Source organism: Nelumbo lutea, chromosome 1 (genome assembly GCF_056320005.1).
Source record: "Nelumbo lutea isolate HS-2025 chromosome 1, American lotus-T2T, whole genome shotgun sequence".
Lineage (NCBI taxonomy): Eukaryota > Viridiplantae > Streptophyta > Magnoliopsida > Proteales > Nelumbonaceae > Nelumbo > Nelumbo lutea.
The window spans coordinates 170,066,450-170,093,909 of NC_142684.1; the positions used below are offsets into that span (position 1 = coordinate 170,066,450).

The window sequence follows — 27,460 nt, forward strand, 5'->3', positions numbered from 1 at the left end:
TAGACATAAAAAAAAAAAAAAAGTGCTGAGTTTTGAAAATAAGTTTTATGAAGGAAATCCTAACTTGACTGCATTTTTGTCAAATTACATCCAATGAAATTAAAATGCAAAGCGAAGCATTTTCATTAATGACTGAAATGTCATTTACAAGGCAAGCATGAAGAGATTGTGGTTCAGAAGACCACGTATGAATGCTTTGCATGCTACAAACAAATTTAGCTAATTAGTAATTACACAACCCGGTTCTTGGGTTTATAGGTAACTCTTGAACTGATGATTAATAAAAATGGGTTTTGACATTTTTCTAATTTATGAACCAACGCTACTGTCAACGCTAACTTTAAAATAGAATTTTCATTAATAGCACAATACCAATCTGAGAAATTATCTAAAAGCTGCATTCACTTTATTCATAATTTCTAAAACTTCCCTGATACTTCGAAAGAACCCTTGTAGAAGGTTTTGGAAACGATATGCTTTCCTTATATCACATTTTTGCATGTAATTTAATGAAATTTCTCTTACAAGGGTTCCTTGGAGATATTTGAAGTCAGAGTGAACTTTAGAAGATATTTTGAATAGAGTTAGAGATGGTTTTAGATAATTCCCCTATCATACTTTCTATCAAATGGGAGGATATGTGCATGAAAGTTGTGACATTCACATTCATTTGGAGAAGAGTAAAAGAGGATTTTGTGGTAATAAGATGTTTTTATGATAAGTTCATTAAGGGGCAAGCTGTGCCCTATGAAGGTTTGAGAAACATTTGGGAGTTCGACCAACTTTAGGAAACAACTCGATGACTCTCTACTCTAGTGATTTTTGAAAAACGTGTAAATCAGGTCCATATGTAGTAGGCATGTTAGTTAAGTACAATGAGTGAATATGTAATAGCTGTGTGAAACATGTCCTAGTTGTTAATGCGCCTTTCATTCAAACGTTTTTGTTCCGTTAAACAGAAATTATCTATTATTTTATTATCTTTGTCAAAATAATTAAAAATAAAAACAATAAAAAAGAAAACCTAAATGTGTTGGGATCTGAGACTCATTTACGTTTTCATTTTTCATTGTTTTTTATTTTTAATTATTTTGACAAAGATAATAAAATAATGGATAGTTTTTGTTTAACGGAGCAAAAACGTTTGGATGAAATGTGCATTAACTGAAACATGTGTCACACAGCTATTATGTGTTCACTCATTATACTTACCTAACGTGCCTACTACATCCGGACCCACCAGTTTGAGGTGATATTTTGTCTTTTTCACCACACATTGGTGTGTTCAATAATCACTAGTGGTTGTTGAGTTGTTCTACGACCCTGATCGCAGGTAACTTACCAGCTATTAGGGAGAAAAACTCGAGTTACATATACAAGCCAGAAATGTTTTAGGTGCATTGATCCCAAATGAAATCCCGTTCCTTTAATTTGGTAGTAGTCTTGATCAAATCTCGGTCATAAAAGAAATAAAAAATGGGTTAACAATCCTATAAAACTAAACTACAAATTAAATTCACTACAATATTCAGACATGATACAAGAATCAATAGTGATTGATCTATAATAAAATAACAGAAGGGAGTAGGATCAACTTATCAATATTTCGGCTGAGGCAAGCGCAATGTTGTCCTTAAAATAGATTTCACCCCTTGATATTATTCCCTGTATGAAATTGTTGGCAGGCATCCCATATTAAGGCTTCAACAGCAGTATTGTTTTACACTCAATGAACAACTCAAAGGGGTTCCCTTCTCAACGATTCGAAAATATAATGCAGGAAGGGAGATGATGCATGTGGTATATTTCTACAAGTGTATAAATCAAAAGATGTTTCTTATGTATATTAATATAGAACTAAACATCAACCCAAAAGGGAACCAACATTAACAAAGTTCCTAAAACTTCTAAAAACCAATTTAGAAAGAATCAGGTTCTCTTGCGAAAAATTCTAACAATTGATTAAAAAAAATGATGTCTTCAAGGGCTTCTTTTGTTTTCCTTGCAATTTGCATAAAAACAAATGAGAAATGGTGGGGAACAAAGTTTTTACCTAAAAGAGGAGGAAATAACAACTCAAGAATTTTAGTATGAAAATTTTATGGAGAAACAAACACAACCTAGTTGCAGATAATTATTAAATAAGAATATAATAATAATAGCATACATACCACACCAAAGTTTTTAAGTTTTGGGATTTTCAGCTATTTCAATCCTAGATCTAGAACGAAATATTTTTGAGATCTTAGGCCATGTTTGGGAGTGCTTAAGTTAAAAATAAAGTGCTTATTCAAATAAGCACTTATTTGCATTTGGCACCCAATTTTTTCAAGTCCTTATTTTAAAAAATAACCACTTATTTTGTATTGGATGTTTGGTAGTCTTTTTCTCTAATAAGCACTGTAATAAGCATTTGTGACAATTTTGTCCTTCATTTTCTTTCAAATTTTCAAAATATACCCTTTGCACTTTTATGAAATTACTTTTATAAAAATATTTATGAAAGTGTTTTTGTAAAAGTGCTTTCGTAAAAATACTTTTATAAATGTACTTTTGTAAAAGTGCTTTCATAAAATTCAACTAGGGATAATTTTATAAGTGGTATTTTAAAATTAAACTAGGGATAATTTTATAAGTGGTATTTTAAAATTCAAATAGGGATAATTTTATAAGTGGTATTTTAAAATTCAACTTGGGATTATTTTGGAAGAAAAAAAGTTGAATAAGTGCTTATTGTATAAGCACTTAAAAAAATCTAGAAACTCGGGCTTAAAAAATAAGCCCTTATTTTTAAAATAAACACTTATTTCAGGCTTAATTATTTCCCAAATACCAATAAGTGCTTAATGGCCCAAATAAGCACTTATTTTGAAGCACTCCCAAACATGGCCTTAGAAGTTTGGGTGAATCTTTTTGATAATTATTTGTTATTTATTAATATGATTAATATTTATAAAATCTTTAATTTATATTATTTGTTATTACTAATCTTACGAGTGATGCAAAATTTGGAATATAATTAATGGACAATCCAAAACTTGTGGAAAAATCCTGAAATTTCAGTTGAAGTAAATCCAGTCAAATTTTATTCATTTCATTTTGATAGCCTTATCCAACACCAATATCTTTCAACATTTTACTGAAATTTGAAACTATGTTATGACTCAAAATATGAACTCATGTTAAAATCTTGGACCCAATCTGTGTGCGTGTACTTCTCTTTCTATTGGACCTTCCTATTTGACTTAATAAATTAATCATTATTTGATTATTTAAATAAAATAAATAATAAAGAAGGTTTGCTCATGGAAGGAGAAGAGTATTTTGGAAGATGTGATGCAGTTATTAGAATGTTTTGATAAATATGTTGTAGGCTATGTAAATATATCTCGAAATACTATGGTTCATGACCTAGCATATAATGTAAGGAAAAACAGAAAGTACAAACTACCTCAGGTGGACTGGATGTATCAGTTTCTTTTTTTTTTTTTTTTGAGATTAATATAATCTTGTGTTTCTTCTTTACCAAAAAGTACAAAAAATAATAAGTAAACTTAACTATTAAAAAATTAATACTAAAAGTTATTATCAATTGTTAGATTCTTTAATAATAAATAATTTGAAAATAAATATTTTTTATTTTTAAATAAAAGCATTTTGAATTTTATTAACTTTGCATATGTAATATATTTAGAACTACTTTTACCACTCTATTATCTTTTAGTTATTATTAATTTACGTTTTAAATAGTTTAAAAAATTGCAAATGCCTTTATTTAACAATTATTATAAACTATTTTACCATTTTCCACTCATTTAAAATTGTACAATTATTTATTATTTTATAACTAATTATATAGTTAAGTTAATTTTTAAAGTATTATTTATGTAAGTTGTTACTATTATTATTATTATTATTATTATTATTATTAACTATTTATTTTAAAACTGTCACAACTCTTTAAACAATCGTTAATAACTTTTTGATATAAATTATTCTAGTATTTAAATTTACTTTTCACTTGTTATATGTATTTTTATATTTAAATATGTTTTTTATTATTTAAATTAAATTTTAATATTTTAAAACAGTTGTTACTTTATTTTAATTAATTGATTTTATTAAATATCCAATTCATATTCTTAGCACTACCAATGTAGGTCTATGGTAGAAAGAAAAGAATAGGGTTTTTTTGGGGGGGTAAAGTTCTGATATGGGGTAATATTGGCATTATAAATGCTTAACAAAGGCACATTTGAATGGAAAATTCATCTGCTAGCTTTGACCCCGAGTGCTGAGGTTAGAAATGGAGATATGAAGTAGCTTTAGAATGTTTTATTGAATGACCCCCACCCCCACTACTGGAAATTAACTTTTTCAGCTCTCAAAGAGCCATTTGGTGATACCCCATCGACCAACCCGGTCTGATCCAATCCGAGTTGGCCGGTTTTTCTTCATCACCGGTCAGTTTTGGGTTGCAAAAAAACATAAACCGATAGTTCAGTTCGATTTTGGTTTTCATATGTGAAAACCGAAACCGAACCGATCTGAACCGATTTAGATATATTATATTATATATATATTTCAGATATTATATATATATATATATATATATATATCTGATATATTCAGATTTAATATATATTTCAGATATATATTTGTGGAAATATATATATTTCAGCTTTATTTCAGAAATATACATATTATATTTAAATTTTCTGATATATAAAATATCAGTTTTAATCCATCAAATCATTTTTAATTTTCAGGCATCTAGCCTTTGCTTTCTTAGACTTGAATCCTTTACCGTTTACACCAAGAGAATCATTCACAAAACTGACCCAAACCGACTCAAACCGATTCAAACTGACCAGGTTGGTTTTACTTAGTACTGGGTCTGTTTCGATTTCATTTTTAGGTAAACCGACCAGGTCGGTCAGTTGGAAAAACACCCATAAACCGACCCGACTCAACTCGTCAACAGCCCTAATCACCACCTAAATTTCTTTCCTTCCTAGTACAGGCAAGAGGATGTAGACTTGTATCCAAATCAGGTTTCCTCTCTCTTGCATATAAATAAAATATCTATATATAGAGAGAGATGAAAATGAAATTCATGGGTAAAATAAAATAAAATAAAATAAAAAGAAGAAGAAGAATCCAGCAAAGAAGGAATAGACTGACTACTGAATACCACTTTTAACCAAGAATAAAGGTATAATTTTAGATTTTTGAATCTCAAAAAATAACCACGTTTATCCTTGTTATGGGGCTCCCAATTCATAAATGTTAATTAATCACACTGCTCTACTTTTTTTTTTTTTTTGTAAGTTTTGTAGTGAGTGGGTGGGGAGGTCGAATTCTTAAAAAATAAAAAATCCTACATGCATATGGACCCAAGGAATTTATGCTGTAGGACAGAGCTATTGAAGTTAACAGTTAACACAGTGAATGTTGCAGAAACATAGTTTGGTACAAAGGCCCACAAAATTGTGAGATAATTCAATCATTTAAATATTGAAATTAATTGAAGGTGATCATTGATAGCTTGAAGGGTAAGTCAACGCCGCCATGTAATTGTAATGTTCCACTGATTGAAGATTGTTTCAACCTCCAACCATGAAGAAACTTGGCCTAGAAATCAAGTATTTTCATGCGCATTCAAAAAGAATAATGAATAATGGGTGGTGAACAATGAACAATTACAAATTACAATGAATTTGAATTTGATAGCTTAATTTGTATTTCAACTTTCTACCTACCAGTCTGAAAATCTGAATAGCATAGCCTCATCTGTACTGTACGTAGTTTCGTTTCCGCTTTCTATCTCCCATACAAGAAAAATCTTTTTCCATTTCAACAAGTAAAAAGATCCCATATTGACATTGACATTGACATAATCGATCAAATGCTTGTCCCAGATGTGATAAATTCCATGGTGGGTCCCGACTCCCCATTCTCGGCATACATGAAAGAAGAAGATGTAGACAAATTGTGAAGCTTCTACGTGGGTGTGGGGTGTGGTGGTGGTGGTGGTGGTTGCAAAATACAAAACGAAAGAAAAAGGACTCCCTTTAATTAGGCTGGCTCCATCGCCCTCTATCCATGGCCAATGTTTCAGTTTGCATTTCATAAATCTTTGTTTAGCGTTTTTCACTTTTGTAAATTTGAAATTCCAATTCCAATTGCTAGTACCTGTAGTTAGCTAGTAGCTAGCAAGCATTCTCTGACAAAACGTCCGAATTTATAGTAAATACTGAGTAGTAGTGTTTGATGTAGACCAGGCAACGCACATATATATGACTGACCACGACCACATGGTGTTTCCAGTACTTGGTCCAGGATTTCAGAGAATCCCTCTTCATTCTTCAATACAGAATTTCTGTTGGAGTTCACTATCCTCCACGTTAACTTGTCGGTGAGAATGATATATCATCTGCCTGCATACATGTCAATTTGGTGAAGAAATTTAATGTAAATTTGGTTTCATACAAGACACGAGAGAAACAGCCAAAGTTGTGGGAAACTTATGAAATTCCTTGACAACTTTCCTCAATTTTTTGTTCCCTCTCCTTACTTCTATCAAACCAAACACAGCCTTACTGGTGAACTTAGGGCATTAATCTTACCAGAAGAATGGTGACATGGCTTATTCTTATTCGCCGTGGAGGCAAACGTGGTGCACATTGTAAACCCTGGACGAAGAGGGGGACACATGGCAAGCACCAGACTGCAGTTGAGGGCGACTGATCATCCTAATAAATCTCTTGCTCTCTTGTTTTCCAAACTCTCCAGCTCAGCTACCACCAATTTATCTCAACTATCTCGGCCTAATTGATCATTCTAACTTATTTACTGACTGAATTGAGCACCAGAGTGTTACTCCCCTTGACCTTAGAGCCTCTGCGTAAGTCGTCAGGACAACTCGGCTTGTCAGCTCATCGAGATATTTATCTCTGTTCCTCTACTTCAGCTTGCATTAATGCGGGTCTCTATCTGGCATAAGAATTAGTCATATAATTAATAAGGAGGTCATTAAAATTAAAAAAAAAAAAAAAAAAATCTAGTAAAAGAGGCACGTGTGTATTGCACACGCATCAACAAACGAAAACAACAAATTGATTGGGTTTTATAGTGTTGCAACTTGCAAAAGATAGTGATCGCATTAACATGAGATGAGGTCGCTTGGAATGCAAGCTTCCACATCTTTACTACAATGTCTATACTTGCTTTGGCTTCACGTCCAGACCACCATGTAAATTACTTAATTCATCTGTTTTCCTCACCCACACGCACTCTCTCTCTCTCTCTCTCTCTCTTCTTGCACCACTCAACTAGTTATGTGACAAAATTTTCTTTTTTCATAAAGATATTCATCATAGCCCTCTCTTTGATTTTCTTGTCCTTCGATGGAAAAAAAGCTTGGGCCTGGGAGATATAGTATCCATCCTTATCTGGGCCCAAGTCCAAGATTAGTACGATATGGGCCCACCGTAAAAAGATTCTCAAATACAATATGTGTTTTTTACTCAGCTTTGGATGGTGATAAGAAATTCTATTTTAATCTTGGGAAGATCTACTCCTGGAAATGATGATGCATGAATTAGATGGTCAGATAATGTTTCTTTTTTTAGCGTAGGCCTTCTCCTAAACGGGACCTACCTAATGATGAGTTGCCGTCTCTAAATTTCTGCCACGTGGTAAGTTATAGGGCCCCAGACTGCAATTAGCGTTTGAATGACCCAGACCCGAGCCAATCTCTGTTTCTATCCTATTATACCGAGACACAGCTTGAGGAAAGGTAAAACAAACAATTGTGGGCCACACCTTCACGGGTTCCTCTGTTACCAGATTCTCTCTAGCAGCAAAGATATGGATACTCGTGCATTCCCTTATTAATGTGTTGTTCCTGTGAAATGTGAATGGTCAAGGGAGCACATTGTTGATTGTTCAGTTCAGGTTGGCCCAACGGGCTCGGAGCCTTTTTCAACAATCCCAAAGTTAAAGTCGAGGCCCAATAGATGGAAACATCAGTGGCCATACGTGGGCCTGCGCCTTCAGTTGGTAATAATCTTAGGGCCTCAACATAATTCATGTTGTCAAGAAGACCGTGACTTTCCCAAGAGAGCTTAGTTTGGTAGCCTTAGTTTATTTTTATTTTATTCTTTTTACCTCCCTCTGGGTCAATAGAAGCTGGATTCAGTGTTAATGAATTTACAAGTAGAAGGATGCTTAATTCAAGCTTTTAACCGTCTGATTAGTTTAATCGAATGGTTAGCCCCAGCCTAGGGTCTATGGGCCAATACAGAGGAATCTAATGAAACGTCCTAGAGCAAAGCCCATGAACGTTGGGGTTTTCTGGTTTAAGGGGGATCATTATCATCACAGAAAGAACTAAAGAACGCTGAGTATGAGTCATAAATTATATTATTATTATTTATTATTAGTATTTTGCAGTTTCCTTCTTTTAATTAAATCTTGGTGGGACCCCTTGAGGATCAGAATGGCCCATGTAATTACAAACTGGATCTTAAAATAGGGGACCGAAACCATTTAATAAAATATAATAAAAAGGGGGATTGGAGGGGCAAAATGAAACAAAATGAAGCTCATTACGGGCTGACAATGAGAGAGAGAGAGATGAGGGACTGAGGGAGGGAACGTGTTGCGACTTACGAGGTGGAAAAGAATGGTCCCACGCCTAATGGACAAGGCAAGGCTCACGAGAAAGATAGAGTAGGCTGACACGTCACGGGGCTGACTTATACTCTCACTCTATGACACGTGTCAGAATCACGTGCATCTAGGGAATGTGGGCCAAGAAACAAGCTGACTTGGCAATGCAGCGGTCATTCAATGCACATCTCTCTCACATACACGCACACGCGGAGCCATGGCATTGGGCAATACCAAACATGAGTGTGTGGCAATCAAGTCTAGGGGTAGCTGAGATGATAGACAGAGCATCATCAGTGTGGCAATAATCGCAACATGATTACCAAAAGTCCTTGATCCTGCTGCTGCTGACTTGATTGATTTTCTTGGTTTGTTACGCTTGTATTTTTCTTTCTTTCTAGTTGTCACTTGTGACACCACTGTGACTTTTGATCCACTAATCATCATCTCCTTTCCCTCTACTCCAATTGTTTTTCTTTTTTTTGGTTGCCATTAAATGATTAAAAACGTCACTAATTCAAGAGGCCCATCACTCGATTCACGAGCCTTTTGGTTAACATATGGAGAAGACCAGTGGGTGGTTTGCCAAGTGGCCGGTCTTTAGCTGCATCAGAATTCAGAAATACTTACACATTTGACATCTCTCGCCGGAATGTGGCCGGAATCCATCATCACCATTAAATCTCCTGCCCTCCTGGCTTCACGAGGATGGATTGACTTAATAGCAGTCTAGGAATTTCCGTGAACAAATAAACTACAAAAGAAAGTGACAACGGTGCGTGCTAGCAATCCAATCCCTACACCAAATAAATACAAGGAAAATAATAAATAATAATGAGAGGTCCAAAATACGAATATATCCATGTGATTCGCGTAAAATTTATTGCTTCGAACGATCAAAGAACCTTCCGTAGCCGCGTAAAGTCATCATCCAACAGTACACTTGGATAGGTCATGTATATACTATACAGCTACCAGTTCTGACATACACGCATTCTTAGCTTGTACCGTATGCTTTTTCTCTCTCTCTCTCTCACACACACATACACTTTCCATATGCATTCGCGTAACAATTGTAACGTTAAGTCACTCCATCAAAATTAGTCCCGACTACCGATTGATATGAGGATTAATGGCAGGTTGCATGAGCTATCTTGCTTCAATCAAATTAAAAGAAAAAGAAAAAAAAATCCTTGCAATGCTGAATTTATTCTTATGGGTGCAAAATGTTTCGAGGAAAGAAAAAAAGAAGGGGTGGAAGGAGAGAGAGAGAGAGAGAGAGAGAATGGGCGGCTGATGCGGCTTGCAATGATAAAACTTTGTACTATTTTGGTTAGCGGATAGAACTTGTATTGTACTTGTATTATGAGACTAGCAAGAACAATCTTTCTTATTCAAATACTCTTATGATATAACATTGATTTCTATATGGGGAGGCCCTTGACACTGTCAGGTCCACATCAATAAACAGAAAAGAATGAGAAGAACATTGCTATTGCATGTATTTACGTATTCAACTTCTAGTAGATGATAACTGTGAGCAGTGAGCACCACCTGCAACGAGATAAGGAAAACTCCTATACGTTCAACTCACTGTGTTGATGTTTGTTAGCTTCCTCCTGTGCATCAGCATCCTGTTTTCAAGGCAAGAAAACGTTCCTATCATCTTAATTGACAGACTCAATGTCAAGAAGCATAGCGCATATATTTTTTAATGTTCTTGGATTAGAATCAAACTAAAAGACCAGAAACATCATTGCTGGCATGTCTAATCTAAGCATTGGTGCAAAAACTGATCCCCTTTAACAGGGTAATCATGGTGTGCTTCTAAGAATTCATGCACACTGGTAAACTTGAAACAAAACTACTTATTCACCCATCAAAAGCAGAAAAGAAAGGACAAATTGGAACAGAAGCAACCAAACTAGAATCATTGATTTTTGTAAGGTTGCTGGAAACTCAGAAGGCATATAATTGTGGAAGAGAAAATGGAAGGCCATCCATGAGAAGTTAAAGATTATAAGACTCAAAAGAGTGATAATGAAACTGATTACAACTGGACCTGAATGTCACTTCAAGCATAGAGAAACTAGGGGAGTTTGCAATTACTAAGGCCTCTAACACCAAGAATGAGAAAACATGATAATAGACCATTGACTGTATTTGGTTGTCAGTCACCTTTGGCCCCTAAAGGTTGAAATGACATTTATTAAAGCCAGATACCATGATGTTTTAAACTTTTTGCGTTTCAGGTTACCATTCAGTTCTGTAATATCCAGACTCTGAAAAATAACAAGCTTGTAGAGTCTAGTCAATATTCATTGCACAACACTGTTGAAGATTACAGAATGTTTTCTAAGCAGTTCATGAAAGGACATTTGCCTAGTGTTTCATTAAGAATAAAGGATGTATATAGATATAAAAAAAAAAAAGAATAAAGGATGTATATAGATATAAAAAAAAAAAAGAATAAAGGATGTACAGACATGAGAATCAGATACAAGAAGGAAATACAAGGACTTACAAACACTGGTTCCGAATCCAATTCTCATGTCTGTCTTCATGCATCAGGTTTAGACCCTTCCTATGCATGTCCGGGAATCTGACTCGACAAGGCAATTACAAGGACTGGCAGACATGTCTATAGAAGAATACAAACTACTAAAATAATCCATATTTTCTGAATTCTGCCATTATATACCTAAAGAAAATGTTGAGTAACTTTATCTTTGTTACTTAAAAAATGGTTTCTAGAAAGTAGCATTCATCATGTATATTAGCTATTTATTCATGTCAAATAAGCAAGTAGATAAAGGCAGAAAATATTATGTTGAAGAATCCATGCTGTCAGAATCTGAAGAATGTCCACCACAGTCATTTCACAACTTAGGAGAGTCTATGCAACACAGATTATCACTATACAAGAAAGCCCTACCTATACCTGTCTAGCAAGTTCATCAGCAATCAAATTCATCTCCCTTGAAATCCAGCAGTTGCGTGTTTTATATAACACAACAAAAAAGCATTGCACTTGCAATGCTATGAAAGGAATTTAAATAAAAATTTGGGTAAATTGTAGATTAGTACCCTGTACTTTGGGGCCAGTCTCACTTTAGTACCCAAATTTCAAAACAAGCCAGTGTGCCACTACAGTACCTGAGTTCCCAAAAACTGCCAATTTAGTATCTGCCATTAGTAGTCTGCCAGTTATCTGTATCACATGACAGTATGTGCAACTTGAATTTTTAAAAATACCAAACTACCCTTTTTAATAATTTTGAGACATTTTTACTTTGATTACCTTCCTTGATGACAGCAAGAATTACCCATCTTCTCCAGCAACAATGACATTCTAAACACCCCCCCCCCTTGTTATGGATTGAATAACTGAAAAAAGGATTACAACGACAGCAATCTAAATCCCTCTTCTCTGGCAATGTTTTTCCTGCTTCTCCAACGGGAAGCACTGATTCTTTAGCAGAAAGGTTAGGGCATAAAGTAAACAGTGGTGCCCAATCACAGTGAAAAAGGATTTAAACATGGCTATTTTGGCCATTCCAAAATTATGCTTCTCTCGCCTATTCAAAACAGAGGGTATTTGTGTCCTTTTGCATGCCGTCTAATGTCGGTTAATGATTCTGGACTAAACTGGAAGTTTTTGAGAGTTCAGCCACTGCAGTGGCACATTTTGAAGTTTGGGTACAAAAGCGAGACTAACCCGAAGTACAGGGTATTAATCTGTAATTTACCCTAAAAATTATTTCCCTTGGAAAAAGTCTTAATTTGCATATTTGTATGGTATTATATAAAAAGAACATCAGAAAAATTATGAAAACATCAAATCAAAATAACGGGGTAACAGTATCCATGAAAGAAAAAAAAAAAGCAGTTGAACTCAGGTCAAGAAACAGGTGCTCAAAAAGTGTAATCTAATTATTGACCAAAAATAAACTACTATAATTTCATAGGAAAAGAAATCTTCAAAATTTGAAGAAAACTAATATACTTACTTCTACAAGAACAAATTTATAGCACAACGATTAGAAGAGTGAAACTGCTGAACAAAAGAAAAAATGACATCAAAGGCATAAATCAGAAGATACATAGTAGCTAATCTAACTAAAGCAATGATGGTATACATAGATTAGAAGTGAATCTGCACAAATCAGAAGATACATATGCAAAACATAAAGTAACTAATCTAACTAAAGCAATGACGGTATTAAGCTGGATAGGTCACAAGATGGGTACCTCCCTGTAATTTTACCTAATAATAAGAATGGACATTGCCAAAATAAAATGAAGACTACTAGCAACTAAATAAAAATTTCAGTTAAACTTAACAAATAAAATCAACTTTTGTGCTATCATGGCATAGCTGAAAAAACATAAATACTAGGAATACTATTGGCACTAGATGTGATTCAGACCAATAAAATTAGCAGAAATATTTAGATTAGAGCAGAAGGAAGGAAGAAAAGGAAGACAGCAAGAAGAAAAAGGAAAAATGGAGAAGAAAAGAGAAAGAAAGGAGGAGTTCAATAATCACCTCTTTCCCCTATTCTAGTCTTTTTATTAAACTACTTAAGTTACATAATTTACAAGGAGGCCCTTAAGTAGGCATCCACACCAGCAATACACTTAAAAAACAAAACAGAAGCTAAAGGCCCGTAAAGAAAGAAGGCCCAATAAGAAAACATAACAAGAAGGAACTAATAAGAATAACACTAAAGGACTAGGGCCCATTCAGCCCAGCCTCTCTACACTCCCCCTCAAGCTTAACATAGATATTAATCATGCCCAGCTTGTTTATATAGTGAACCACCTTTCCTTTAGGAACACCTTTTGTCAAAACATCAGCCAACTGTTCTTCAGAAGCAACAAATGGTAGTCAGACTTCTCCTGAGGCAACTCTCTCATATAAAATGCCTATCAACTTCAATGTGCTTAATTCTGTCATGTTGAATAGGATTATGTGCAATGTTGATAGCAGCCTAGTTGTCACAATATAACACCATTGGCTTCTCACAGTCTACACCATGTTCTTCTAAAAGTGATCTCAACCACAAAAGTTCAAAAACTCCATGTGCCATTGCCCTGTACTCCGCTTCAGCTGAGGATCTTGCCACTACAGACTGCTTCTTACTCCTCCATGATACAATATTCCCTACTACCATAGCACAATAACCTGAAGTGGACCTCCTATCATCAATACATCCGGCCCAAACAGCATCAGTGTATGCTTCCAGCTTCATGCGTCCATGCTTAGCAAACTAGATACCTTTCCCTGAAGTCCCTTTTAGGTAGCATAGAACCCTCTCAGCAGCTGCTAAATGTCTTTCTCTGGGAGAATGCATAAAATGGCTAATTACACTAACTGCATAGAAAATATCTGGCCAAGTCATACAAAAGTATAATAACTTCCCAACCAGTCTTTGAACACTCCCTTATCAGGCAACAATTCACCCTCAATAGCTGACAGCTTATGATTTAGGTCCATAAGAGTAGAAGCAAGTCGGGCACCCAATTTACCAATATTTGCAAAAAGATCAAAAGCATACTTCCGTTGAGAAATGAAGAGACCATCCTTAGATCTGGCAACTTCAATTCCTAAGAAATATCTGAGTTCCCCCAAGTCTTTAATTTCAAATTCAGTGTTAAGAAAACTTTTGAGATGAACAATTTCCTGGGTGTCATTACCAGTAACCACAATATCATCAACATAGACAATCAAAAGGGTCAGTAAGGAATCTCTCCTCTTAACAAACAATGTATGATCCAACCGAGTCTGTGTACCCAAAAGCAACAAGAGCAACCCGAAATCTGTCAAACTAGGCTCGAGGAGATTGCTTAAGGCCATAAAGGGACTTTTTCAGTTTACAAACCTTTCCTTACATCTCCTTCCCATACACCCCTGGAGGTAAAGACATGCAGACCTCTTCATGTAGGTCCCCGTTCAATAAAGCATTCTTTACATCAAACTGATAAAGATGCCAATTAAAAGCAGTAGCTAAAGAGAGCAAAACTCGAACTGAATTCATCTTGCCTACTAGGGCAAAAATTTCCAAGTAATCAATACCATACATCTAAGTATACCCTTTAGCAACCAAACAAGCCTTATATCTCTCAATAGTACCATTAGAATGATACTTAATAGTGAACACCCACTTACAGCAAGTATATCTCATTCGCCTCATGGCCACTCCCAATCATCCACTGAGACTTCAGGTCTTGAAAAACACAACAAGTAGTAAAGAAGGTTATGTTGCAATTCATTGATTTTGTTAAATTACAACAGATAAAAGGTTAATGCTAAGTTTGGGAACATGAAGGACAGAGGATAATACAAGTGAGTTAGAGGCTCTAACATCCCCCTTGCCAGAGATGGGAGCAAGAGACCTATCGGCAAGAGAAATCTTCTCTCTACCCGAGAGGAGCTGGTATGAACAAAAAAGTTTGGGTAAGCTAGTCATATGGTCTAATGCACCGGAATCTATAATCTAAGGAGTTCTATGATTACCTGGGTTGTAACATGATTTGCAGAAGCACGAATACCTAAATGGGCAAAGGCGGATGTAGAGGGGGTGCCTGAGGAGGAAGATGCAACAGTAGATTCCAAGTGATGTATCAACTTCCCATATCTCTCAAATTCTGCCTTCATTGTTGTCAGCTGTTCCAAAGCAAATTTTTCTTCACTTTTAGATATTGTAACAACATTTGCATTCTTGGGCTTTTCAAACTGACCACCCTTCTTAAAATTGTTGTTGTTTCGAAACCTTTCTGTAAGAAGACCTGGATAAAGTTTCCAACAAGAATCCTTAGTATGTTTCGGCTTCTTGCAATATTCACATATCACCTCCTTTTTTTCATTTACCCCCTTTGGTTTTAATCCAGCATGTGCAAAATGTTCTGGGGGAGGTGGGGTCTGTAGTTGTACCTATCTCCTACTCTCTTCACTGCTCACCATAGAGTATGCCTGAACAAGTGACACTTCATCCTTGGCTAGAATATTTTGCCTTGTAATATCAAATTCAGGGTTGAGTCCTGTTCTTGCTTGTATGTGAACCGCAATCTAGTAAACATCTGTTCAGATGAAACATATGCAAATTAAAGTGAAAATATAAAATTAATATACACAAATAAAATTTCCCCCACATGTTGATGATCTCTAAAATGAAAGTGAAAATGGATTTCCACCTTCATCCCTTCACCTTGCCAGGATTGACAATTGATGATTATAACTTGGAGGACTTTCCACACTGACCATTAAGAATCCATTTTCTGGGAATCCATGCAACTATTAAAGAAATCTAACATCTACATAGGTAGAATATCACCATAAAATCAGTTGCACTATAAGCATAAGATATGCAAGAAATGGAGAAATCTTCAATCTTCAGGAGAAATTGCCTAGAGTGATTTCACTGATTTATTTTAAGATGTTGGGTTCTATTCTTTGTTAAGCACCATGGATATATATTATATATTAAGTAACCGATCACCATTGTATTTTTTTCTTTTTTTGATCAATAACAACAGATTTCATTAAATAGGAATAAGCTTACAAAGTAGAGGAGCTAAAGTGTCTTAACTCCACAAGTAAGTGGGCAGGCATCCAAAAAGAAAAGAACAATTACAACTGAGCCCAGAAAACAGAATCCCTATTCACCCCTTTCCTAGCTAATCCATCTGCAAAGGAATTTGCATTTCTCTTTACACAAATACATTGAACTTCGATGTCCATGGTCAGCCACTTGAATTTTCTCTTTTCATTGCTGTAGCTCCAAATCCTGTCTTCTTTTAGCCAGCTCAGTACAGTCTCAGAATCTCCTTCTATAATTAGTTTATTGACATTCAGATCCTTAGCCCTTTGTACCCCTTCCAAAGTTGCTAACACCTCATCCCTCAAAGAGTCTCTCTCTTAGAGAACATAGCTATTACATTCCCTTTCTCATCTCTTAGCACCCCCCAATACCCAAAGGCCCTGGATTTCCCATACTGCTGCCAGCAATATTCAGTTTGATAAATCCAAGAGGTAGTGGGTTCCAGTTGGAATTCGAGGTCTTCTTAACTGAGGCTAAACTTGCAATTTCTTTCCATTTTCTTAACAGATCATCCGTTGAAAAATCTGTGAACAAATCCAATGTTTTCAACCAATGTATTACCTTATATGGATCACTTATAGCACGGCTTCCAGACTTCTCTCCTTTTTCTGAAAAAAAATCCTTGAATTTCTTTCTTCCCATATACTCTGGTAAACAGCAGCTCTAATACATCTCCACATGATCCTTGCCCTTTTTTTGGGTAGTGTAAATGTTTTCAAGCAGCTTATTAAAGTGTGGGTGATTCTTGAAAGGCTAAAAGACCTCACAGTGCATTATTGCATAAACAACCTGCAATTAGAGAAATAAGAGATTCATAAAAGTAAGCATATCCTAATATTTAAATTGGAATATCAATCATTACAATATCCATGGGTGATATCTCAGGATTTCATGGTAAAGGCATATCTAAGGATGGCATTCAAGAATTCAGTACAATTCTTAGGAAGTCAGTATAAATGTAAAGCTCTGTCGACTGCACCCAATATTTTTAGCTAGAAGAAGAAATAATAGGAAAAAGATGGCAAAAAATAAAATTTCTAAGAGCAAAGCATTTATAGAAAGACTAAAAGAAACTACCATATCTTCCGCAATGCTACCTCCTACTGAATTGGCTTTAGTTATTGGTATCTTATTGTTTCTTAGCGCTGCTAATTTGGTATACCGGATGGTTGAAACTTTAAACCCAGTAAAACAAAGTTACATTGCATTTTCACACAAAATAAAACGTGTCATATAAAAAACGGACTCAACCTATGAACATGTGGTGCCACTGCCATGATGCCAAAGTTGCAAGACAATTTGTGTGGAGGTATACATGCCATTAACAATTTTACAGGTCAACAGAATATAGATCATAAATTTAACTCTGCTGATATGTAATTGATTAAGAAATCTGCTGACAAGTTCTGTGGCTCAAACTGAAATCCATGCTGCATTCCATAACATGTAAGTGGTAAAATTCAGAAAGATTGGGGGGAAGGGGAATAAAAAGAAAGCATCAATGTTCAAGCACCCTGCTACAACATTCCAAGAAAACTGGAAGATACATGAAAAAATCAGCTTCGATGGATGTCATACCCACAGCTTAGGTTATTCTTGACGGTCCTTATGGATATTATAACAATTAGAGAACCAAGAGATGTGTGATTGAGGAGGTTTTCTCGTCACCATGGAATATTAGGCAGCATCTATAAAAACGTGGAAATTATAAGCAGAATCTGATATATGTGCATTCTGAGCTTATGGAGGCCATTGTTACCATCTTGTGATACTGTCACTGAAAGATGAATTCTTAGTATGAGAAGAATAATTAGCAACATGTAGATTTGATTAGATGTCCTCAAAGCATTATAAAATGTTTCAAGAACAGGCATCAGATGTTGACTCCATTACCATGGAAAACATACTCCAAATTAGTCAAGACACCCATTCAAGGTTCAAAGTAGGGCGTATCGGCCTGTATCGGTACTTTTTTCTAGGTTTTTTTTTTCGAAACCGGTTCAGAGGGGTCGGTTTAAGACCAGGCTACCCTCTGAACTAGTGTCTGACCCGATACAACCCCTGGAGGGGTGTATCGGGAAGCCATCGGCACGACACGTATCGGCCAATATGGGCCAATACGTATCAATACTTCGAACCTTGCTCCCATTAACTTCAGAAGTTATTTTGCAGGTAAGGGATATCCTCAGAATGACTAATCTCAAGGATAATTGAAAAGTGAAATGATCCAAAATCATGGCCAATAATGGAAACAGTTCTTGAGATCTTAACATTCAAACTTTTTTCTTTCTTTCTTTCTTTTCTTTTTTTTTTTTTTTTTTTTTTTTGCAGAAGATCTGGAGTGATTCAAAGACAGAAAATTACAGTCAACAATTCCATAGTCCATGCCAATGTGTCCAAATCAGTTCACACCAAAACATACTCCAAAAAATCAGCGTTACCATGCACCAATGAGTACAGCAGCAGAACAGAGCTCTCCTCAGCCAAGTACCTACAGAACCAAAAATTTTAGGTAATCAGAAGACCCATTGCAAGGCAGAAGAAATCCATGGGGCATGTTGTAAAAATTACGAGGGAAAGGGGTTTTGGACTTTTTGTTTTCATTTTTTACAGATTAATTTATTTATTAAAGACACAGATACTCAAAGTACAAGGGTGTCAAAAGAAGAAGCAAAAGGCAATCTCACAAATGGTCCACTATGTGCCTTCCCCTCAATATTGACATGATCAACTTCATGTAGAGATTCATTTGCACAAAAGAAAAGTGATCTTACACTCAATATCTTGAGCATTTTCTAAGGACTTCTAATAAGGGTTGTCATACAAATATGAAATTTCTTTCAAAAGAGAACTTAAGTGACATTCTCTCTCTCTCTCTCTCTCTCTCTCGCTCGCTCTCTCTTTTATATATATATATATATATATCAATGTTTTAAAAGCGCAAGGCGAGGCGTGCGCCTTTTTAAGAAAGGCACAAAATCAAAAAAAAACTAAAAAATAAAAAAAGGTCAGAAAATTCCAAAAAAAATAAAAATAAAGCAAAAAATTATAAAATATTAAACATAATGTTAATAAAAATATAAACTTAAATTTTAAAATAAATTATTTAAAAAACCTATTATCTAAAATTAAAATACATAAACATAACATGTAAAATGTATTCAAATGAAATTTTAAAAATAAAAGCAAACATATAAAGCATTTTCAAGCATGTTAAACCCACAATCCAAGCCAGATCCAACATTTTCTTAAAAGGAAATTAAAGTTATAAAATCATTATTTTCTATGTGAGAAATAAGAATTTCAGACCCTAACAGACTTGTTCGGGCTTGCCTTGAGGGGTGTGGTCGAGGGTCCGAGGGCGGAGCCCCCGGCCCAGCCGTTAGACTCAAAAAAAAAGAAGCAAAAAGGGCAAAATTTTAAAAAGGTGCACGCCTGGGCTGAGGCGCATCAGGCACACGCCTAGGCGCACTAGGTGCGCGCCTTTTGAAAAAGCTGCATCTAGGACCTAGGCGAGGCATATACCCCAAAATGTGCCTTGCTTGTGCGCCTAGGCGCGCCTTTTAAATTACTGATATTATATATATATATATAAATGAACTTAAGTGCACTATAAAAAAGGCCATTACCCAATGTTTGGCCTCAAATGTCTGGGGACTTAAGGGAGGTAGATTGGATATGATCCTGACCTTTTGCATCCTCACACTTATAAGCCTAAGATTTTACAATTACACCAAGTAATGGCACCCTTATATTGTTGAGTGACACCATCTTCACTTTTATCTATTGTCAACACATCTTTGCTAACACATTTTTAGAAGTGAATGAGAATAAGCAAAAGAAGAAAACAGCTCTCCACCAAATTGACTTCTAGAGCCATCGCAACTGGTACCAATAAAGTAATTGAATTGAAACAATATGAAATTTTCTACAAGCCAAAGATAGGAGAGATGAGAAAAAATTTGACTAGGGATTTATCAAAAAATATTTAACTAGGGAAAGAACCATAAATTTAACACCAAGGTTCAAGACCCCATGGGAAAACTGCTCAAAGGGCATCATGTCTGAGTAATGCTTACAACTTCTATGCAAATAAGAGGTCAATGGGTAGATACAGCTAGATTGAGTAACCATCATTCTAATCTGATAGGATTTTGTCAAAAGCTTGGTGAACTCAGTTAACTTGGCTCCATGCCACTACATACCCTTTCATTGCCCACAAAAGGGCTTAGTGTGGGACTTGGGGCTCAAAAGAGGTCTAAGGGATTTTTGAGACCCTAATGGCATTATCTCTTATTGATTATGTCAAGGGTTTTTATCTGGATACTTCCATAAGGATGTACCTAATAAGACTTTTATTTTTTAATTGTGGGGGAGTTAAGAGAGTTTATCTCCTCTGCCTTGTACCTATCCTTTTATCTTTAATGAATTGATTCTATTACTAATCAAAAAATAAATAAATAAATAAGGATGTCCAACTAAAGGAACAATTCAGATTAGAAGATAATCCCTATGTTTCTCCAAGGAACTAAGGACCCAAGAGCCATCTGTTATTGTTAAAACCCAGCCTATCACCACCAATGTTTTAAAAGCGCAAGGCACAAAAAAGGTGCAAGGGCCAATTTGCACCCGAGGCGCAAGGCAAGGCACACGCCTTTTTGAAGCAAGGTGCAAAAGTACAAAAAAATGCTAAAAAATAAAGTCAGAAAATTCAAAAAAATGCCAAAAAAAATGTTAAGCATAATATTAATAAAAAAATATAAACTTAAATTTTAAAATAAATGTTTTAAAAAACATATTATCTAAATATAAAATACACAAACATAACATGTAAAGCATATTCAAATGAGAATCTAAAAATAAAATCAAACATATAAAACATTTTCAAGCATGTAAAACACACAATCTCTTTTTTTCCTCAATTACATTACTTCAAGTAGCTAATGTGATGTAAAACATATTACATTCCTGGTTCTACGAGCCGCCTTTGTGCCATGCCCCTCGAGGCAAGCCCAAACAAGTCCTTGTTAGGGTCTTAAATTCTTAGTTCTCACACAAAGAATAATGATTTTATAATTTTAATTGCTTTTATAATTTTCCAAGAACCCCCAATTTGATAATGTTGTTCATTAATAAAATATCTTCTTAAAAAGCAATTAAAACTATAAAATCATTATTTTTTGTGTGAGAACTAAGAATTTAAGACCCAAACATAGACTTGTTTGGGCTTACCTCGAGGGGTGTGGCATGGGGGGTCCAGGAGCGGAGCCCCTGGCCATAGTTGTCAAGGCGATGCGACAAGGCGCCCTTGGAATCTCGCCTCGCCTAATCGCCAAGCAGTTTTCTATAGCGTGTTATAACAAACTTTTATATTCTTAATTTTTTGAGGTTATGATTATAAAATAGACATTTTTAAACTAAAATATTCATTTTATGTGTTTATATACTAATTTCTTTTTGTTGTTTTCTTATTTGTTAGGGTTTAATCAACACAAACATTGCTAAATGCTGTATTGAACTCTCAAAGACTTCAAAACCTGAACCAATAAGTAAGAAAGAACATAAAATGCTGCCCAATCAACACATTTTCTTCTTTTTCTTTACTAATTTTGTGTTTTTATATACTAATTTCCTATAACAGAAATAAGGCTTAAGCCCCTATATTTTTCAAAATTTCTTTTCTTTCTTCTTTTTCTTCTCATGAATATGTTGGAATATGTTGATTTTCTATACTTTAACATGAACTTTATACTTATCTTATGAAAATTATGGATATTTATTAAGGAAATATGATTATGGAACTTAGGGAACTACCCTAGGATACATGTTTTTACTTAAAAAAAAATCCATCGCCTAGGCAACTAGGCACCCCCTTGTCGCCTAGCCTCACCTTGGCACCTTGAAAACCATGCCCTCAGCCCAGCCACTAGGTTCAAAAAAAGCAAAAAAAAAAAAGTGTCAAATTTTCAGAAGGCACACGCTTGGGCTGAGGCACAAAGTGCATTGGGCACACCAGGAGTTTTCCTAGGACCTAGGTGAGGCATATACCCTAAAATGTGCCTCGCCTGTGCACCCAGGCATGCCTTTTAAATCACTGGTCACCACTTCACATAATGCTTCTACCAACAGTTCGATCCACCCTGATGAATGGGTCAGTTTTGATCACTAAAATTGGGCAAGGAGTTCAACCCTCAAAGAATTTTCTTTGACAGATGACCTTGAAAAACTGAGAATAATGTTGCCGAGGTGGTAATGCTTCCTCTTGCATCCATATAGGGGCAAAGCTAGCCAGAGAAGGCCGTTCACCCAAAATAGAATCACTGCAAATCCTTTAAAATACTACTCCTTTGTAAGGACCCAATGAGCTACATAGACCAAAACTTCTTTCCCTTTTCTTTTTGAGGCTTCCAGCACATATATTCTATGTATGTCTCTGTAAACCATATTTGCTTATTTTGTTGCCTGGCCAACTCTTTCGTATGGAATTCTTTTCTTCTCTCTTTTAGATATTTTAGTCATGTTCATCTTCCTTGATGATTGTGGCCTAATGTATCAACTGGTAGTAGGGGTCTATCCTTTGCTTGGTGGTTCCATACGTAATAGTTCCATTGTGTATCTTTCAAGTGGATTATCTTCATTTTCCAGGTATAGGGATTTTGTTTATAATTAGATGAATGTTTTTGTTATAGAGGGTGGTTCGCTATAAAGATCTTTGGCGAAGGGCTTTTTTTGCACATATAGTTCTATACATATTTATTTACATATCAATAAATTTTTATATTACTTATTAAAAGATTAAAAAAGAACCCAATCAGATAATGATATCCCAACTTTTTGCAGCCCAAAGAGGATGAAGGGAAAATAAATCCAAAAGTACTGTCTAATATCAAATAGTTCGCCAATTCAGAGTCAGTTACACTTTCACGTCATATGTTGAGAAAAGGGAGGGAAGGAAGCATTCTACTGCATTGATGAAAGTATAACTCCTATAACCTATGTGGCTATACCTAGTAGACCCATTTCACTAGATAATCTTCCCACTACAAGTACTCAAATTAAAGGAGTGAATTCCATATACTGAATAGAACTAATGGATCTTTTAGAAAAAGGGAGAGCAGGAAGTTTATACTGCATTGATGCAAGTATAGCTTCTGTTACCTATGTGGCTATACCTAGTAGACCTTTTCACTGGATCCGGATGATAATCTTTTCATTACAAGTAATCAGTAATCACATTAAATTGATAAATTCCATTCAATAAACAGAATTACTGGATCTTTTACACCACAAGTATATCTAATCTGACTGATTATCCCATTAGAAGAAAAGGAAAATAATCCAGAGAAAAGTCTAACAGCAGAAAGTTAGAACATCAGATCACCAAAGAGGGACAAAAAATATCATGATGCATTCCACTTGTTGCCTACCCCTAACAAACACATTTTACTGAATAATGATCTTTCCATCACTACTATTCACATGAAAATGGTCTTAGTGAATATTTGTAATTAACAAATCACTAAAATTACCCCATGGATGTTTTCTGCTGCTACTTCACCTCCATCGAGTGTAAGATAAAATTCATTGAAATTATCACTTTTAGAATTGTCTACCAAATATTTTAGAAATACAGATGATGGGTGTGCTGCATTTACAGCCTTTGTATATACTATCAATGGCCCAGCAGAAGTTGACAAGGGTTCTTGCAGACACCCCACTAGATAGATCAAAACCATTGCAAGATGCCTTGTGTGATGATTGTTCTGTGATGCAAAAGAAATAAACCAGCAGATATAATGAGAGCTCCCATTGCAATGGTTGGTTTAAAAAGAATACTTTAAGAAAAGTTAAAAGAATAAATCATGTTGATGAACTAGGCTACATAAATACCACCATGGTAACATAAACTATAAGAGGCATCAGAAACAATGCCATCAACAAATTCCAAAAATAAATAAATAAATAAGCAATCAAAACCTCATTAGCAGAGAGAACTACTTTGATGTTCTGCAGAACAAAACCTACAGAATAAAATAATATCTGCAACCAGCCAACCACATCTTCTAGCATTAGGTCTTGCTCAACCTGTCTTTGGAGATAAAATACATAATCAAGATTGCCTCCTCCACCCAACCCCCAAAATATCCAATGTATGAAACAGATTAAAAGACCCTATTTCCTAACAGAAACCTTTAGTTATTTTTTGTGTAAGTATGGAGATGTACAAAAAAGGGTTGCAATGACCAATATGTACCACCCTCTTTAGTCTTAACCTATGTATTCCATATGAAAAATTATATGCACTTGCAAAAATATGACTAAAAGACCTGCCATTTCAGTCCAAAAAAATATGTCTGTCCTCTCAGACATTCCAAGAAACTACAAAATGGGCAATATTCCAAAAGAATATAACCCTAAAAGGCAGAGATAACTATAGCCAAGAGGCATTTTCTGCACAAAATTAGGAGAGAAAAGACCACCAAGAGCCAAGAAATGACAACTCCAATGTCAGAAGTCCTGTGTGAATAGGGAGAAGATGGTTGACTGATCCTGAGCAAATTTACACATAATATATCTGTTTGGAATCCAAACTCCTATGTCAGTCCACTAGCAATGACTAGTTGAAGCCCTTTATTTTGATAGTTAAAAATATTTTTTTATTGGTAATTGTAAAGCTTTTATTAATTTCCCCCAATAATGAGTGTCAAACAAGTTAACAACTACTTTATTTTTGATAGATAAGTTAACAATTACTTTATTGATTTATGAAAAAAAAAATGTAATGTACAAAAGAGGAACATGTTAGGCTGGCCTTCACCACCTAGCCCCAATTCTTTTACAGATTCGTTTTCCTATATCCACCATTTGTTACCCCCTAACATTTATTCCCTATTTGCCTCTTGTTTAGAAAGAGAATATGCCATGCCATGCCATGCCATTTGATCTATGTGTCCAAGTAATAGATAATAACCCTCTCTCACTTATTATCTCCTTGATTCCTTCATTATATGTATATACTGCCACATGCCTTGGGTGTTGTATGACTAATTGAAGATTTGATAACACTGCTTATATGCATAGAAGACCACATACTGCTTTAGTCATCATCATCTAATCCTTGTCCAACTATATGGGGTCGACTACATGAATCCTCTTTCGCCATTCTTTTTTGGTCTGCCCCCAGTTCTTATAGCCCCTTCAACTTGTAACAGATCATTTCTTTTTTACTAATAGGTTCTGTAGATGGTCTTCTATGCACATAAGCAAATCATCTCAGTCTACTTTCTTTCATTCTATCATCTATTTGAGCTACTCCTAGGTTCCTTCATATGACACCTTGTCCTTTCTAGTTTTGCCACTCATCCATCTAAGCATTCGAATTTCTGCCACACTCATTTTTTGGACATACTGTTTCTTAACTTCCCAACACTCTGCCCCATATGAAGTACTGCTTTAGTAAGAAATAGTAATATGATGCTAGTCAGAAGACCTACAGGAGTTTAGGTGGATGCTGAAGTAGGGGGGACAAGAGCCAAGTACACAGGATATGGCACTCGATAGAGTGGAATGGCTAAAGAGGATCCTTTTTGGGACATGATTTCTTTTCTGTGTATATGGGGAGAGAAAAAGAGAAATTTATACTTGTAGTGGAAATGTTCAAAGTTTAGATACACAGAAGACTCGCTTGTTTAGCTTATGTACGAAAAAAAAAAGAAAGGAGGAATAGGTTAAGCATGAATAAGTGATCACTGTCACTGTAAGGAATCAAGTTGTCAAGTGGTTGAGTTCATCAACTTATGGTGTAAAACACTTTCTGAATTCTGACACAAATCAGAAACAAAATGTGCCATCAAGTCATTACATAAAGGAACCTCCAACCTTTCACAAATAGCATCCCCGTCTCCTCAGTCGTAACATACTCCAACGAAGGTCATAATGTTGTCATGTTCCATTCCAATTATGACGTTCGATCACAACAAGGTCCAATGCAAATATAGAATTTCAAGAAATTTACTGCATTCTAATTTCTAACGAAATAAAATTAATTACGAACTAAAAACTGGCAAACATGAAAGCCAGAACTTTAGAGTCAAACAATGGTGACTAAATTTACTCCACGTAAGCAACCTAGCAGTAATTTATAAGTACCGACAGAGTAGCTCGCAAGTTTGAAGAACTCGGTGATGCGGCCACTGAAGAGTAAAGGGAAGCTCGAGCAATTTCCGTCAGAAACCCAAGGTGAGTGGGAACGACTCCTTCCCTACAAAGGTTTCGATTTAGGTATTCCGCCGTATCCTGCGTCCTCCCGTTACTGCGCGGCGTGGAAGACACGGCTTCCATCGAAACTCCTACTTTGTAGTTTGTAATCTAATCACAACCGACACCTAGAGATTCTTTATCTACGATATATTAACAACGACGGCGTTGCTGGATTGAACAGAAGAAAACGAACCAAAATCGGAAGAACAGTGAGAAATGAAACTCAAAGCTTAGATCTATTGATCCAAGAAGCAGCAGGAAACCGAAACTCGAATTCTTTTCTGCTGGATAAATAAGAACAAAGTTACAGGAAGATTCGGAACGAACAATAGCTACAACAAGAGAGAAAGAAGACGCTTGTTGAGGCTTGGGAAGTTGGGAGGCAAACCACTTTGATAAGACGTGGTTTTACCGTTTTATCGCTGCACTAAAACAACGAAATCAAGGCCTTCCAATTTAGGGCTGTCAATGGGTCGGGTCCGACCCGATTCGATTGAACCGGTTCTGGTTCCAGGAAGTGTTCCTATTATTATCGGTTCAGAACCGATTTCACCCAGTCCCAAACTGATTCCGATTCAACCCAAACTATATATGATATTTAATATATATTAAACATATATATTATTTATTTCTTTATTAGAACTGAGTTCGTCAGACCCGGTTCTCCACTGATCGATTCGATTCTCGATCTAAAAATTTTAGACCTTATTGGGTCCAATGGGTTTAGGGTCGTCAGTATTTCATGTCAGGTCGATTCTCGATTCTAGCTGTTCTCAACCCAGATCCAACCCGTGGCAAAGATCCTTTTGGTTTGAGCGTAGGCTAAAACCAAATACCATTGTCCGAGTCAAACAATATGATCATCCGATTCAAATGAATTGACCATTCTCATTTAAAAATTACAAATTTTAAAAAAATAA

The 27,460-nt window shown here is 35.4% G+C and overlaps 1 protein-coding gene across 11 annotated transcripts; it reads right to left on the minus strand.

The window, feature by feature from the left end:
• Positions 1-9,976: 9,976 nt before the first annotated feature.
• LOC148879124 (uncharacterized) lies at positions 9,977-26,969 on the minus strand. 11 transcript variants are annotated; one of them, XR_016104132.1, is made up of 6 exons: positions 26,430-26,929; positions 23,810-24,043; positions 18,722-18,771; positions 17,859-18,057; positions 12,687-12,733; positions 9,977-10,310 (listed from the first exon to the last, which is right to left on the minus strand). XR_016104132.1 is itself a non-coding variant. In XM_088960527.1 (4 exons), exons 1-3 carry the CDS (start codon positions 26,619-26,621, stop codon positions 18,760-18,762), a joined length of 438 nt encoding a protein of 145 aa, XP_088816653.1. In that variant the 5' UTR covers positions 26,622-26,929; the 3' UTR covers positions 9,977-10,310; positions 18,722-18,759. The 11 variants fall into 11 exon arrangements, 2 of the variants coding, with proteins under 2 accessions (XP_088816653.1, XP_088816652.1); XR_016104131.1 differs by lacking the exons at positions 12,687-12,733; positions 17,859-18,057 and adding an exon at positions 16,842-17,069 and having other exon boundaries at positions 26,430-26,964; XR_016104133.1 differs by lacking the exon at positions 17,859-18,057.
• Between the last annotated feature and the right edge of the window lie 491 nt (positions 26,970-27,460).